General features: G+C 36.0%; 1 protein-coding gene across 1 annotated transcript; it reads left to right on the forward strand.

Moving 5' to 3' along the window:
• The first annotated feature begins 555 nt into the window (after positions 1-555).
• Positions 556-3,848, forward strand: LOC128557791 (uncharacterized). The gene is made up of 2 exons (XM_053546088.1): positions 556-685; positions 977-3,848. Exon 2 carries the CDS (start codon positions 978-980, stop codon positions 3,090-3,092), a length of 2,115 nt encoding a protein of 704 aa, XP_053402063.1. The 5' UTR covers positions 556-685; position 977; the 3' UTR covers positions 3,093-3,848.
• Positions 3,849-13,795: the final 9,947 nt, after the last annotated feature.

A 13,795-nucleotide genomic window follows, 5' to 3' on the forward strand; every position in this document is an offset into this window, starting at 1 on the left:
TAACGATGTGCAAAGCGCATGTTCCGGGTGACTCGCTTCAAGGTCAAGGTCACACTTAAGGGTCAAAGGTCATATATGACTTTGCTTTGTGTATATTGCTCTGCATTGCAGTGGTCTTGTTTTTATTTGGCAGATCTCTTTTTTGTACTTACAATAATGTTTTTTTTTTTTAATTACTTCCCTTTTATGTTACTATAAATAGCTTATTTTGAAACTTTGTTGTTCCAGTCCTTTGGGGCTACAACAGTCAAGTTCTTAAAATTTTGCTCCAATCCTATGATGTAAGCCTTCGGGCGTATATTGCCCCGCATGGCGGCGCTCTTGTCTCAAAATGTAAGGCCAAGTCTTGATGTTACCAGTTATTTTCTCAATTAAGAAATTGTTTTAGATTTAGTGGTTCCTGGTGCCTTATTTAAAGGGACACTTAACTCCAGTTATTTCTCAAGCTCTATGCTTTTCTAGTATCTTAATACTGTCAAGGGAAATAATCAGCAGTTTTCTAGTCTTATTATGAAAATGAATTACCTCTCTTAGTTGAACAAACCAAAAGAGGAAGTAAATTTGAATAAAATTTCCTTAAAAGACTAAAAAAGAAAGTAAATTTAAAGTCATCAACATCATATGTCTTTAAAGACAGTAAAATAGACAATAAATAAAATCACTTTGTTAACAGGAAAATTTCAAGGTGGGTTGTGATCATTACTGGCACTTCTTTAAAAGAAATGGAGCATATCTATGTCTTTACACCTGATATGTTACACTTTACCATATATTAATAAAAACTTTATTCTGTTAAAAACGTCATTATGTCCTATAACCAGTTATAATATTCATATAGCACAAGAAAATACAAAGATACAGATTTTAAATAGACATTATATTTTATAATGCAAAAATTTCTGAATTTTTGATAAAAAACACATTTAAAGAAATAAGATGATAAAAGCATCAATATTTTTCTGCCTTTCATTTCCAGAATGTCTCAGGATCCTGATTATTACTGGATTGTATCATTGAAACTGTCAGAGGTGCTCAATGATATTGGTGTCGATGAAAGAATGATTCTGAAGAGGAGGAGGATGGCCTTGTTGAGGGAAACTATGCAGACTTGTAATCACAGATTGCAGGGTGGGAATAATTCCTTCTATAATTTTGGTAGCCAGTCTGAAGGGTCTACAACAATAGGACTCTATTCAGACACTGATCTACTCTTCTGCCTCTGTGAGTATAATGTGATACAGGACTGGGGTGAATGGCAACCTGGCAGGCCCAATCTACTGATGATCCAGGATGAGACCACATCACCAGGTTACTGTCTACTACAATGGCTGAGGCCGGATGAGCCTCTTCCTGTTCCTACTGATTTATTTAATCATGAAACAGACAGAGTTAGCAGAGGTAAAGTGCTGCTGAAGAACACATGTTATAGAGATGCTGTAGCAGGAAGTGTAATAAATGGTCCTGCTGCATCAAGGCAAGGAAGGCCAGGTCTTGTTGATCAAGACATTGTTTCAGCATTCCACTGTAAATCATGGCCTGCAGAAGCCCAACCATGGTTATTACAACAAGGCATAGGAAGATGGCCTACAGAAGACATGAAGAGGTATTGTGAGACTACTGGATGTTTTGTTGTAGCAGTGAGCAGTAAAAATGGCCAAAATGAGGAACTTGAATGGAGAATATCTACTTCACATGCTGAAAGATGTCTGATGTTTAATTTAAACATCACACAATTAAGATGTTACATTCTGATGAAGATGATTCTTAAAACATTTATAAATCCTCAGTGTGATGGTGTACTTTCAAGTTTCATGTGCAAAACTGTTTTATTTCATTGTATACAAAATAAACATTCAAATAACTGGATGCAATCTAACTTACTCCCATGTTTAATGTGCTGCCTTACAGTATTGCAGAACTTTGTAAGACAAGAAAACTGTCCACATTTTGTAATACCTGAAAACAACCTGATGTCTGGAAGAATTTCTCCTCATAACAAACTCAGAATTCTTGAAATACTACAAAAGATCATACAAAGTAAGGGTCGTGCACTGCTTGAGATTCCCATTGATGACTTTGGTCCAAGACTAACGGTGACAATGAACATGGATGAAACTTTTCAGTATTACCAAACTCCAGCCCAAATGTATGCCCACATTTCAACAAGTATGCTACTTAATACTGCCAATACAGTTATTTTCTGTCATATGGACTTTTTAGGAAACATGTATCATGATGGAAATGCAATAGTGCATGAGAATGTATCAAACTTTATGTTAACACTAACTAAAATGTACAAAGAAGTGGGTTTTAGCAGTTTGGAAAAATCTGCACTGAAGTTTTTAGCACCTCTACGTTCATCTTCCCTAGGATCTGTGATAGCATCTCACGACATTTACACTACTCACAGTATATCTCCAGAAGCACTGGGCTGGTTTTCAGCTGGTTTGAACTCAGATGTGGCATCTGGTAGATTGAAACTTGCATCAGCATTATATTGTGTAGGAGATATGGAAAGAGCAGAGTTGGTTCTGAGGAATACTGGAGAAAAGTATGATCTGAATACTGTTGAATCTGTATGTAATTGTTATGAACATCCCATGTATTACCTAAGGCCAGGATTCATGCATAAATGTAACACTGGAAATGAAGAAATGGTACAACATACTACAGCATTGTGTGTAAGATTTCTGCCGTGTGAAATTGGCTGTGTTCCTAAAGAGCTACAGTATGAAATGTTTAGATCTACACAAGAGGACAGGCTAGAAAGGAATGAATGTTTTGACACTTGGATGGACTGCGCTGTGGTAGATTGTCTCCCTTACCTCTACTTCCTACAATACAAGACTTACAGGGCTCTTCAGAGAGTGGCAGATCAACAATGTGCACTTACAAACCTTGTCACTACCATTGATTCAGAACAAAACCTAGGTCACAGGGAAACAGCACTGAACTTACTAGGACAGTGTATGGAACAGGAAAACCGACATATTGATGTTTTACACTGCTATATAATGTCTTTGAATATCCGAGCAAGAAACAATGCCGCAAATTTTCTTATTTGTAGACTTCTCAATGAAATCGTAAACTGAGTTGAACAGGGTATTCCATGGAACACGCATATCTACATAAAGATACTGTATGTTGCTATAAAACACTCATAATTAAATTATCTATTATTCATACAAGTACTATACAGGCAATGTAGAGGACTCAATGTTTAAACCAATCATGAAGAAAAATTGTATGAACAGATGTACACTATACGCAAACAAAAGCAGTCTAATGACAGTGTGCTCAACGATTTGAGACCCTTCCGCATAATAAAAAGCTTTATTAAAATTTTCATGAGCATATGAATAAAGAAGACACTTGGTACATTTTTGCATTAAGGGGACGATTTGTAAATAGGCAAAATAAAATCTAATTCACAATTGTCATTTCACAATGTTGATTACTATTGACGAGTTTCAAAGTATTGCAGCTCTGTTTAAATAAGTCAGGGTTGGTGGGTAGGAAAAATATTTTAATTTTTAAACTTATTTCATTTTGTTAACTAAACTGTTGCAGATAATTTGGATACTGCTATCATACAGAAAGGATAATAATAATAACGTCTTTATTTACAGAGGCTACACATTTGGGTAACCCAATCTTCCATTTGGGCCTCTTCAGATATTTACATGCATAATATGTACAAAACAAACAACGTTATTGACAAAATTAAGAAAAAGAAGAAAATAATAGTTACTGTAACTATAACTGTTACCGTGAATGGCTTTGTTGAATTCAACTTGATCCTTGAATTTCATCCAGCCTAGCTGTTTAAAGAGTTTCTGAAGGTGTGTCAAAATCTTTATTTTAAGTATGATTTTTGATACCCTTTTCTGGAATTTTAGCGTATCATCAAGAAAATTATTGCTACAATTTCCCCAGACAGTGCAACTATAATCCAGATGTGGTAATATGTATGCATTGAAGAATAGTTTTCGGACCTCTAGACTCAAGTATATACTAATTCTTAAAAGAAGATAGAGTAATGAATTGCATTTCTTTAGTGTGTTTTGAACTTGATCTCGCCAATTTAGACTATTATCTACACAGACCCCTAGCAACTTTTCTGTATTTGTAAAATCTATTACTTGGTTTTGTAGTTTTAGATGTGCATTAGGCGTGTTTTTAGTTTTTAGCTCACCTGTCACAAAGTGACAAGGTGAGCTTTTGTGATCGCGCAGCATCCGTCGGTCCGTAAACTTTTCCTTGTGACATCTCTAGAGGTCACATTTTTCATGGGATCTTTATGAAAGTTGGTCAGAATGTTCATCTTGGTAAATTCTAGGTCAAGTTCGAAACTGGGTCACGTGCCTTCGAAAACTAGGTCAGTAGGTCTAAAAATAGAAAAACCTTGTGACCTCTCTAGTGGCCATAATTTTCAATGGATCTTCATGAAAATTGGTCAGAATGTTCACCTTGATGATATCTAGGTCAAGTTTGAAACTGGGTCACGTGCCTTCAAAAACTAGGTCAGTAGGTCTAAAAATAGAAAAACCTTGTGACCTCTCTAGAGGCCATATATTTCACAAGATCTTCATGAAAATTGGTCAGAACGTTCACCTTGATGATGTCCAGGTCAAGTTCGAAACTGGGTCATGTGCAATCAAAAACTAGGTCAGTAGGTCAAATAATAGAAACAAGAGGACCATGATGGTCCTGAATCGCTCACCTATCCCCACAAGACCCAGTGTTGAACTGAGTATGACGTCGTTATTTCTATTATTTGACATAGTGACCTAGTTTTTGAGCACATGTGACCTAGATATCATCAAGATAACAAGAGGACCATGATGGTCCTGAATCGCTCACCTCTTCCCACATGACCCAGTTGATAAACATTCAGACCAACTTTCATACAGATCCCATGAAAAATATGGCCTCTAGAGAGGTCACAACGTTTTTTCATTATTTGACCTACTGACCTACATTTTGAAGGCACGTGACCCACTTTCGAACTTGACCTAGATATCATCAAGATGAACATTCTGACCAATTTTCATGAAGATCCATTCACAAATATGGCCTCTAGAGATGTCACAAGGTTTTTCTATTTTAGACCTACTGACCTAGTTTTTTGACCACACATGACCCTGTTTCGAACTTGACCTAGATATAATCAAGATGAACATTCAGACCAACTTTCATACAGATCCCATGAAAAATATGGCCTTTAGAGAGGTCACAAGGTTTTTCTATTATTTGACCTACTGACCTAGTTTTTGATGGCACCTGACCCACTTTCGAACTTGACCTAGATATCATCAAGATGAACATTCAGACCAACTTTCATACAGATCCCATGAAAAATATAGCCTCTAGAGAGGTCACAAGGTTTTTTGTATTATTTGACCTACTGACCTAGTTTTTGATGGCACATGACCCACTTTCGAACTTAACCTAGATATCATCAAGGTGAACATTCTGACCAATTTTCATGAAGATCTCATGAAATATATGGCCTCTAGAGAGGTCACAAGGTTTTTCTATTTTTAGACCTACTGACCTAGTTTTTGATCCCACGTGACCCAGTTTCAAACTTGACCTAGATATCATCAAGATGAACATTCAGACCAACTTTCATACAGATCCCATGAAAAATATGGCCTTTAGAGAGGTCGCAAGGTTTTTCTATTATTTGACCTACTGACCTAGTTTTTGAAGGCACGTGACCCAGTTTCGAACTTGACCTAGATATCATCAAGGTGAACGTTCTGACCAATTTTCATGAAGATCTTGTGAAATATATGGCCTCTAGAGAGGTCACAAGGTTTTTCTATTTTTAGACCTACTGACCTAGTTTTTGAAGGCACGCGACCCAGTTTCAAACTTGACCTAGATATCATCAAGGTGAACATTCTGACCAATTTTCATGAAGATCTTGTGAAATATATGGCCTCTAGAGAGGTCACAAGGTTTTTCTATTTTTAGACCTACTGACCTAGTTTTTGATGGGACGTGACCCAGTTTCGAACTTGACCTAGATATCATCAAGATGAACATTCTGACCAACTTTCATAAAGATCCCACAAAAAATGTGACCTCTAGAGTGGTCACAAGCAAAAGTTTACGGACGGACGGACTGACGCACGCACGCACGGACGGACGACGGACGACGGACGCTGCGTGATCACAAAAGCTCACCTTGTCACTATGTGACAGGTGAGCTAAAAAATTCTGACCAATTTTCATGAAGATCCATTGAAAAATATGGCCTCTAGAGAGGTCACAAGCTTTTTCTATTATTTGACCTAATGACCTAGTTTTTGAAGGCACGTGACCCACTTTTAAACTTGACCTAGATATCATCAAGGTGAAAAATTCTCACCAATTTTCAAGAAGACTCATGAAAAATATGGCCTCTAGAGAGGTCACAAGGTTTTTCTATTTTCGAGCTACTGACCTAGTTTTTGACCGCACATGACCCAGTTACGAACCTGACCTAGATATCATCAAGCTGAATATTCTCACCATTTTCATGAAGATCCATTGAGAAATATGGCCTCTAGAGAGGTCACAAGGTTTTTCTATTTTTAGACCTACTGACCTAGTTTTTGACCCCACGTGACCCAGTTTCGAACCTGACCTAGATATCATCAAGGTGAACATTCTGACCAATATTCATGAAGATCTCATGAAAAATATGGCCTCTAGAGAGGTCACAAGGTTTTTCTATTTTTAGATCTACTGACCTAGTTTTTAACCCCACGTGACCCAGTTTCGAACTTGATCTAGATATCATCAAGGTAAACATTCTGACCAATTTTCCTGAAGATCCATTGAAAAATATGGCCTCTAGAGAGGTCACAAGGTTTTTCTATTTTTAGACCTACTGACCTAGTTATTGACCGCATGTGACCCAGTTTCGAACTTGACCTAGATATCATCAAGGTGAACATTCTGACCAATTTTCATGAAGATCCATTGAGAAATATGGCCTCTAGAGAGGTCACAAGGTTTTTCTATTTTTAGACCTACTGACCTAGTTTTTGATCCAACATGACCCAGTATTGAACTTGACCTAGATATCATTAAGGTGAACATTGTGACCAACATTCATGAAGATCTCATGAAAAATATGGCCTCTAGAGAGGTCACAAGGTTTTTCTATTTTTAGATCTACTGACCTAGTTTTTACCCCCACGTGACCCAGTTTCGAACTTGACCTAGATATCATCAAGGTGAACATTCTGACCAATTTTCATTAAGATCCATTGAGAAATATGGCCTCTAGAGAGGTCAAAAGGTTTTTCTATTTTTAGACCTACTGACCTAGTTTTTGACCCCACCTGACCCAGTTTCGAACTTGACCTAGATATCATCAAGGTGAACATTCTAACCAATATTCATGAAGATCTCATGAAAAATATGGCCTCTAGAGAGGTCACAAGGTTTTTTTTATTTTTAGACCTACTGACCTAGTTTTTGACCGCACGTGACCCAGTTTCGAACTTGACCTAGATATCATCAAGGTGAACATTCTGACCAATTTTCATGAAGATCTTGTGAAATATATGGCCTCTAGAGAGGTCACAAGGTTTTTCTATTTTTAGACCTACTGACCTAGTTTTTGATGGCACGTGACCCAGTTTCGAACTTGTCCTAGATATCATCAGTGTGAACATTCTGACCAACTTTCATAAAGATCCCATGAAAAATGTGACCTCTAGAGTGGTCACAAGCAAAAGTTTACGGACGCACGCACGCACGCACGCACGCACGGACGGACGGACGGACGGACGACGCGCGATCACAAAAGCTCACCTTGTCACTTTGTGACAGGTGAGCTAAAAACCTTGTGACCTCTCTGAAGGCCATATTTTTCATGGGATCTGTATGAAAGTTGGTCTGAATGTTCATCTTGATGGTATCTAGATCAAGTTCGAAACTGGGTGCTGTGCGGTCAAAAACTAGGTCAGTAGGTCTAAAAATAGAAAAACCTTGTAACCTTTCTAGAGGCCATATATTTCACAAGATCTTCATGAAAATTGGTCAGAACGTTCACCTTGATGATATCTAGGTCAATTTCTAAAGTGGGTCACATGCCATCAAAAACTAGGTCAGTAGGTCAAATAATAGAAAAACTTTGTGACCTCTCTAGAGGCCATATTTTTCATGGGATCTGTATAAAAGTTGGTCTGAATGTTCATCTTGATGATATCTAGGTCAAGTTCGAAAGTGGGTCACGTGCCATCAAAACTAGGTCAGTAGGTCAAATAATAGAAAAACCTTGTGACCTCTCTAAAGGCCATATTTTTCATGGGATCTGTATGGAAGTTGGTCTGAATGTTCATCTTGATGATATCTAGGTCAAGTTCGAAACAGGGTCATGTGCGGTCAAAAACTAGGTCAGTAGGTCTAAAAATAGAAAAACCTTGTGACCTCTCTAGAGGCCATACTTGTGAATGGATCTCCATAAAAATTGGTCAGAATGTTCATCTTGATGATATCTAGGTCAAGTTTGAAAGTGGGTCACGTGCCATCAAAAAGTAGGTCAGTAGGTCAAATAATGGAAAAAAAGTTTTGACCTCTCTAAAAGGCCATATTTTTCATGGGATCTGTATGAAAGTTGGTCTGAATGTTCATCTTGATGATATCTAGGTCAAGTTCGAAGTGGGTCCCCGTGCCATCAAAAACTAGGTCAGTAGGTCCCAAATAATAGAAAAACCTTGTGACCTCTCTAAAGGCCATATTTTTCATGGGATCTGTATGAAAGTTGGTCTGAATGTTCATCTTGATGATATCTAGGTCAAGTTCGAAACAGGGTCATGTGCGGTCAAAAACTAGGTCAGTAGGTCTAAAAATAGAAAAACCTTGTGACCTCTCTAGAGGCCATACTTGTGAATGGATCTCCATAAAAATTGGTCAGAATGTTCATCTTGATGATATCTAGGTCAAGTTTGAAAGTGGGTCACGTGCCATCAAAAAGTAGGTCAGTAGGTCAAATAATGAAAAAACGTTGTGACCTCTCTAGAGGCCATATTTTTCATGGGATCTGTATAAAAGTTGATCTGAATGTTTATCGAGCTTTGATAGTAACAGAGATATTTGACTTTATCAAAAACTTTAACCAAAAGTTCTAAGTTAAAAAGGGGCATAACTCTGTCAAAATTCAAATCAGAGTAAATAACTATTTTGAGTTTCAAGTCAAAAGCTTTAATAGTAACAGAGATATTTAACTTTATCAAAAATTTTAACAAAAAATTCTAAGAAAGGGACATAATTCTGTAAAAATTCAAAACAGAGTTATGGGGATTGTTTTTCCTAGTGTAGACTTGGATGGTAAACAAGTATTTTAAGTTTCAAGTCAAAAGCTTTGATAGTAACAGAGATATTTGACTTTATCAAAAACTTTAACCAAAAGTTCTAAGTTAAAAAGGGGCATAATTCTGTCAAAATTCAAACCAGAGTTATGGGGATTGTTTCTCCTGGTGTAGACTTTTATAGTTAATAACTATTTTGAGTTTAAAGTTAATAGCTTTGATAGTAACAGAGATATTTGACTTTATCAAAAACTTTAACAAACGGTGACGCCGACACTGACGCGAGTACAATAGCTCTACTTTTCTTCAAAAAGTCGAGCTAAAAATGTATTAAATGCATTAGCTGTGGTTTTAGGGTCTAATATGAGAATGTCATTTTCATCATTGATTAAACCTGTCTGGGGTATTTGATTTTTTCCTGATAGGTCTTTAAGGTTCTTCCATAGCTTTTTTGGATTTCTTTTATTTTCATTTATCATTTTATTAAAAAAATTCTTTTTGGATTCTGAGATCAGTGTTTTAACTTTTTTTCGCCAAAATTTATACTGTTCGTGATCATTGGCTTGCTTAGCTTGATTTCTTGAACTTATAGCTGCTGCAATATTTTTATTAAACCAGTCAGGCTGGTGAACGTGTTTAACCCGTCGCTTCAGAATTAAGGACTGTTAGAAACATTTGGTTAAAACAATCAAGCGCATCATCAGGCCCATCAAAGATGTTAATAATGGACCATGGTTGTTTTTCCAATTCCTGAATGAAATCATTTTCTACAAAATGCTTTAAACTTCTGTAGGTTATAGTGTTGTGTACTAGACAATGTTTTTCTTTTGTACATTTTCTTGTAAAGCAGACTGGGTAGCCATCACTTAGTGACAGAACTGGTACTTTTACATTAAATTTTGATATATTATTTGGGAAGTTAGAATAGACATGGTCAATAATTGTACACGGTCAATAATGTTGTAAATACAACATCTCTGACCGTACATTTCTGAATGGACATGCCTGCTATTTCATATCAAATTCAATGTTTTCTCAGCTATATTAATATCAAGATTGACCAAATATAAGGCAATCTTTATTGTTACATGAACAGGGAAAATATTAAGATAAAACTTTTTTGTAATACATGAAAAGGATCTTTAAGGATGTAGGAGCGAATTTTTTCTAACGTTAAGAATTTTTTCATACTCTGTGAGCTTAAAGATTAGTTTCTAAGACAAACAAGAGAAGAAAAAACATAGGTCACCGAACTCGTTTTATTTTTATAGGGCATTTTCTTCACCCACTGTTTAAGCATTTCTGAAATTTTGTAAAATTGAAAAAATGATGGTACTTTATAAAACATATAATATCCCATTTAATGTTATAGGGATTTCATGTCTTACAGGTTAGTATGAATACAAGGTGATGTCAGTATTATATAAGCATAAATGTCACTAACAAATCTCTTTCATTTTTACATGTTGACATAATTACCCCACCCACTTTATTTTCAATGGAAAAATGTATTTAGATCTACAAAAAAAAATTCTGACGGTAAGATTTTCAAAATATTTTGCAGCTTTAATGACACACAAAAATGCTTCAAAACGGAAAGAAAAAAGGTTGGGGTCACCATGCATCTAAGAGATTTATTAAGAAAAAAACTGTTAAAAACTGGTGAATTTTTATAATTTTTGTACTTTTTGTTTTAATCTATATTTTCTAGATAAAATAAGGTGCTATCTTGAAAACTTTTATTTCAATTATAGCTTATCGTTATATGTATCAGTCAGTAAAATATCAAAACCAAACCTGATCTACTTTCATAGATATTTGAAATTACCTACCCCTACCCCATTGTAAATCTTACGTCAATTTTAGGCAAATGCCAGCCAAAAATAAGGGTGAAAAAAATTTTTTCGCAAAAAGTAGAATCTATTTGGTTAAATGGTACATTATTAGTCATATTTTAATTATTTAGCGTTAATTTTTGGTAAAACTTTCCTTAGAAAGCAATATTCGAAGAAACATTTTTCAAAATGGCGGATATCCTGAAAAAAACGCTCGTACATCCTTAACAGATTTTATTTTCATATGATGTAATGTTTGTTACAACTATTATCATTACTGAATAACAATGATAAATCATATAGTACTTTGTTTTATTTCCTTTTTTTCAAATGCTTAAATAACAAGAGCCTCCCGCTCAACTTCCATGATTCTGGGCCGAAACATTTTTGAGTTGTCATTCAGAAACCAATTGACCATACAGGTCACGTGGTACCAGAAAATACTAAACCTCTGGCTGCTGCTGCTACTTTACGTGATATTTCTGAAGAGATTGGCGAGAAATTTCTGTCTTATAATGTGTCTTTAAAACATTTAGATGAATTGCGAGAAAGTACTGTTAGGAGTCTTACATTGCTAGTTTTGGGATTTTCCAACATTCAGGGACGGAATTAGCTGAGAAAGCATAAATATTCAGATGTCAAAAGAAGACGAAAGAAGGCTACACGACAATAATAATTGATGATATCTACTGTTGAAAATTTTGTGTTCTTCTTTAACAAATCGCTAACAAATTTATGCTTGTTTTTATTATCATAAAAATATTTGTTTATCATTCAGTTTGATATTTTCTTAGTATTTGACTTGTACTCTATTAGTACTTATGCCCCGTGTGCAAAACTGGAAAAAGTGCAATGAAGGATAATGATACATTTACATTTTAGGCATAAATAGCCCTTCTCCCTCATCCCTCAGAAGAATTCACATCACCGAAGCCTTTCCAGGTTCATGTTGATCGAGGTAACTGATTTAGTGCGATTTTCGTACATATTCACGGGCTCCGCAGCCTCTATAATTTTGTTTAGCGAAAAGTTATACATATTTGAATTAATCGAAAGCCTGTAGACCATAGACATGTTGCAGGTGGCATTGCATAATCTCCGCACGGGCATCGTTAGGAGGCCAGGTGCTGATTGTGCAGCCAACGCACGATTTTCTGTGGACATAGTGCCTAAAAGAAATCGTATGGAGATTGTAGACACAGCGGCCACAATGCTCCTGCTTGCTGCAGTACCGAATGAAATCGCACAGATATTGAGCAATCATCGTGCGGCAACACTACAGCAGCCACATCATTTCCGTGTGGCGGCCTTGATATGGCATAACATTTTTGGTTGCGGGTTTATCCCGTGACCAAAGTTAAGTGTATTTCTGACAATCATGTAGCATCTTTATTTGATTCCAAATCACATCCAAAGGAATTTGTTCATGTGCTACACAAAGTAGTCCCATTCATGACCAATGCGGATGAATTATCAATGATCAAGCAGTTCTTATTCATCCTCTATCCTTTTACACTGGCCATTTAGATTATGCAAGGTCTGTCAATGATTAGGTATTCCAGCCCATGGTTACATCACTGACCTCCAGCTGTTCATGTAAGGTCAGGCAGAGGTTACAAATGTATCTTAGATATGAGGCACATTAGTATTTGTTTCTTATACATGTATATTTATAGATTGCCATTTAAAGTGAAAACCAAAAGGTTCCTTCTAGCGCATATAAACTATTCTTTTTAAGGATTACTGTTTTAGCATAATGTTACAAATGTTTAATGATGCAATGAGAAAAATATGTTCTGCCATTTTTGGTACAAACTTAACTATTTAAGAACAAATCTAAGTATTAACAGTTTTATTATAACCCAAAGTTGCTTTTTTAATATAACCAAGTGCAGTATATATTATGCTATTTGGAAGCATGTATTTCACTTCCGGATATTTTCATCACGCGACTATACCAGCGAGTACCTGCACACTTAACACAAAGAAATTTCATACATGCATTTACGATTTGAAAACCAAATCAGGAAGATTAAAAACATACGCGAAAGAAAGCACTTGCAAATCTGATACGTTAAAAGCTAAAAAAATCACGTGACCAGGGACAATTTCATTACGTATTTTTTTATTTGGCGGGAGTCTATTTTTAGATGATGAATATTCATTTCATAAATCTCGAATTTACTATGATATATTCAGTCGAGGAGTTACAGAATTTAAACTTTATTATTGTGTATTATTGTTCTGTTATTTTACGTACTGGTATTGCACTTAAGACTGAATTGAAAGACTGATTATGGGTAAACACATATTGGGCTAGAGGCTATTTGTAATGAATATGCATGAGTCAAAGATGGCGGCACACTACGGGAAACCAGATTCCTTTGACGATATCCTTGTATCCATTACATGCTCAGTCAAATGTGACATGTTCACCATAAGTGTTCCTTTCCTTGAGAAGGAACAATAACTCTAGCAAAACCCGCAACCATCAGACATCTCAAGGCTTTGATTCAAATGGTTATATTATATTGGTCATCTCCAGTACGTAAGATTTCCGTTGGAAGCTTGCAGTGACTGCAAGGCAACTGCACTGAAATTGCTTGATTTCCGTATACTGTAAACCTAGAATTGTTTTCGCGCTTT

Source organism: Mercenaria mercenaria, chromosome 6, assembly GCF_021730395.1.
Source record: "Mercenaria mercenaria strain notata chromosome 6, MADL_Memer_1, whole genome shotgun sequence".
In the NCBI taxonomy this organism is placed as follows: Eukaryota; Metazoa; Mollusca; class Bivalvia; order Venerida; family Veneridae; genus Mercenaria; species Mercenaria mercenaria.

Excerpts from the sequence above, each read along its gene's own strand:
- LOC128557791 (XM_053546088.1), top strand. The coding sequence starts at position 978 with ATGTCTCAGGATCCTGATTATTACTGGATTGTATCATTGAAACTGTCA.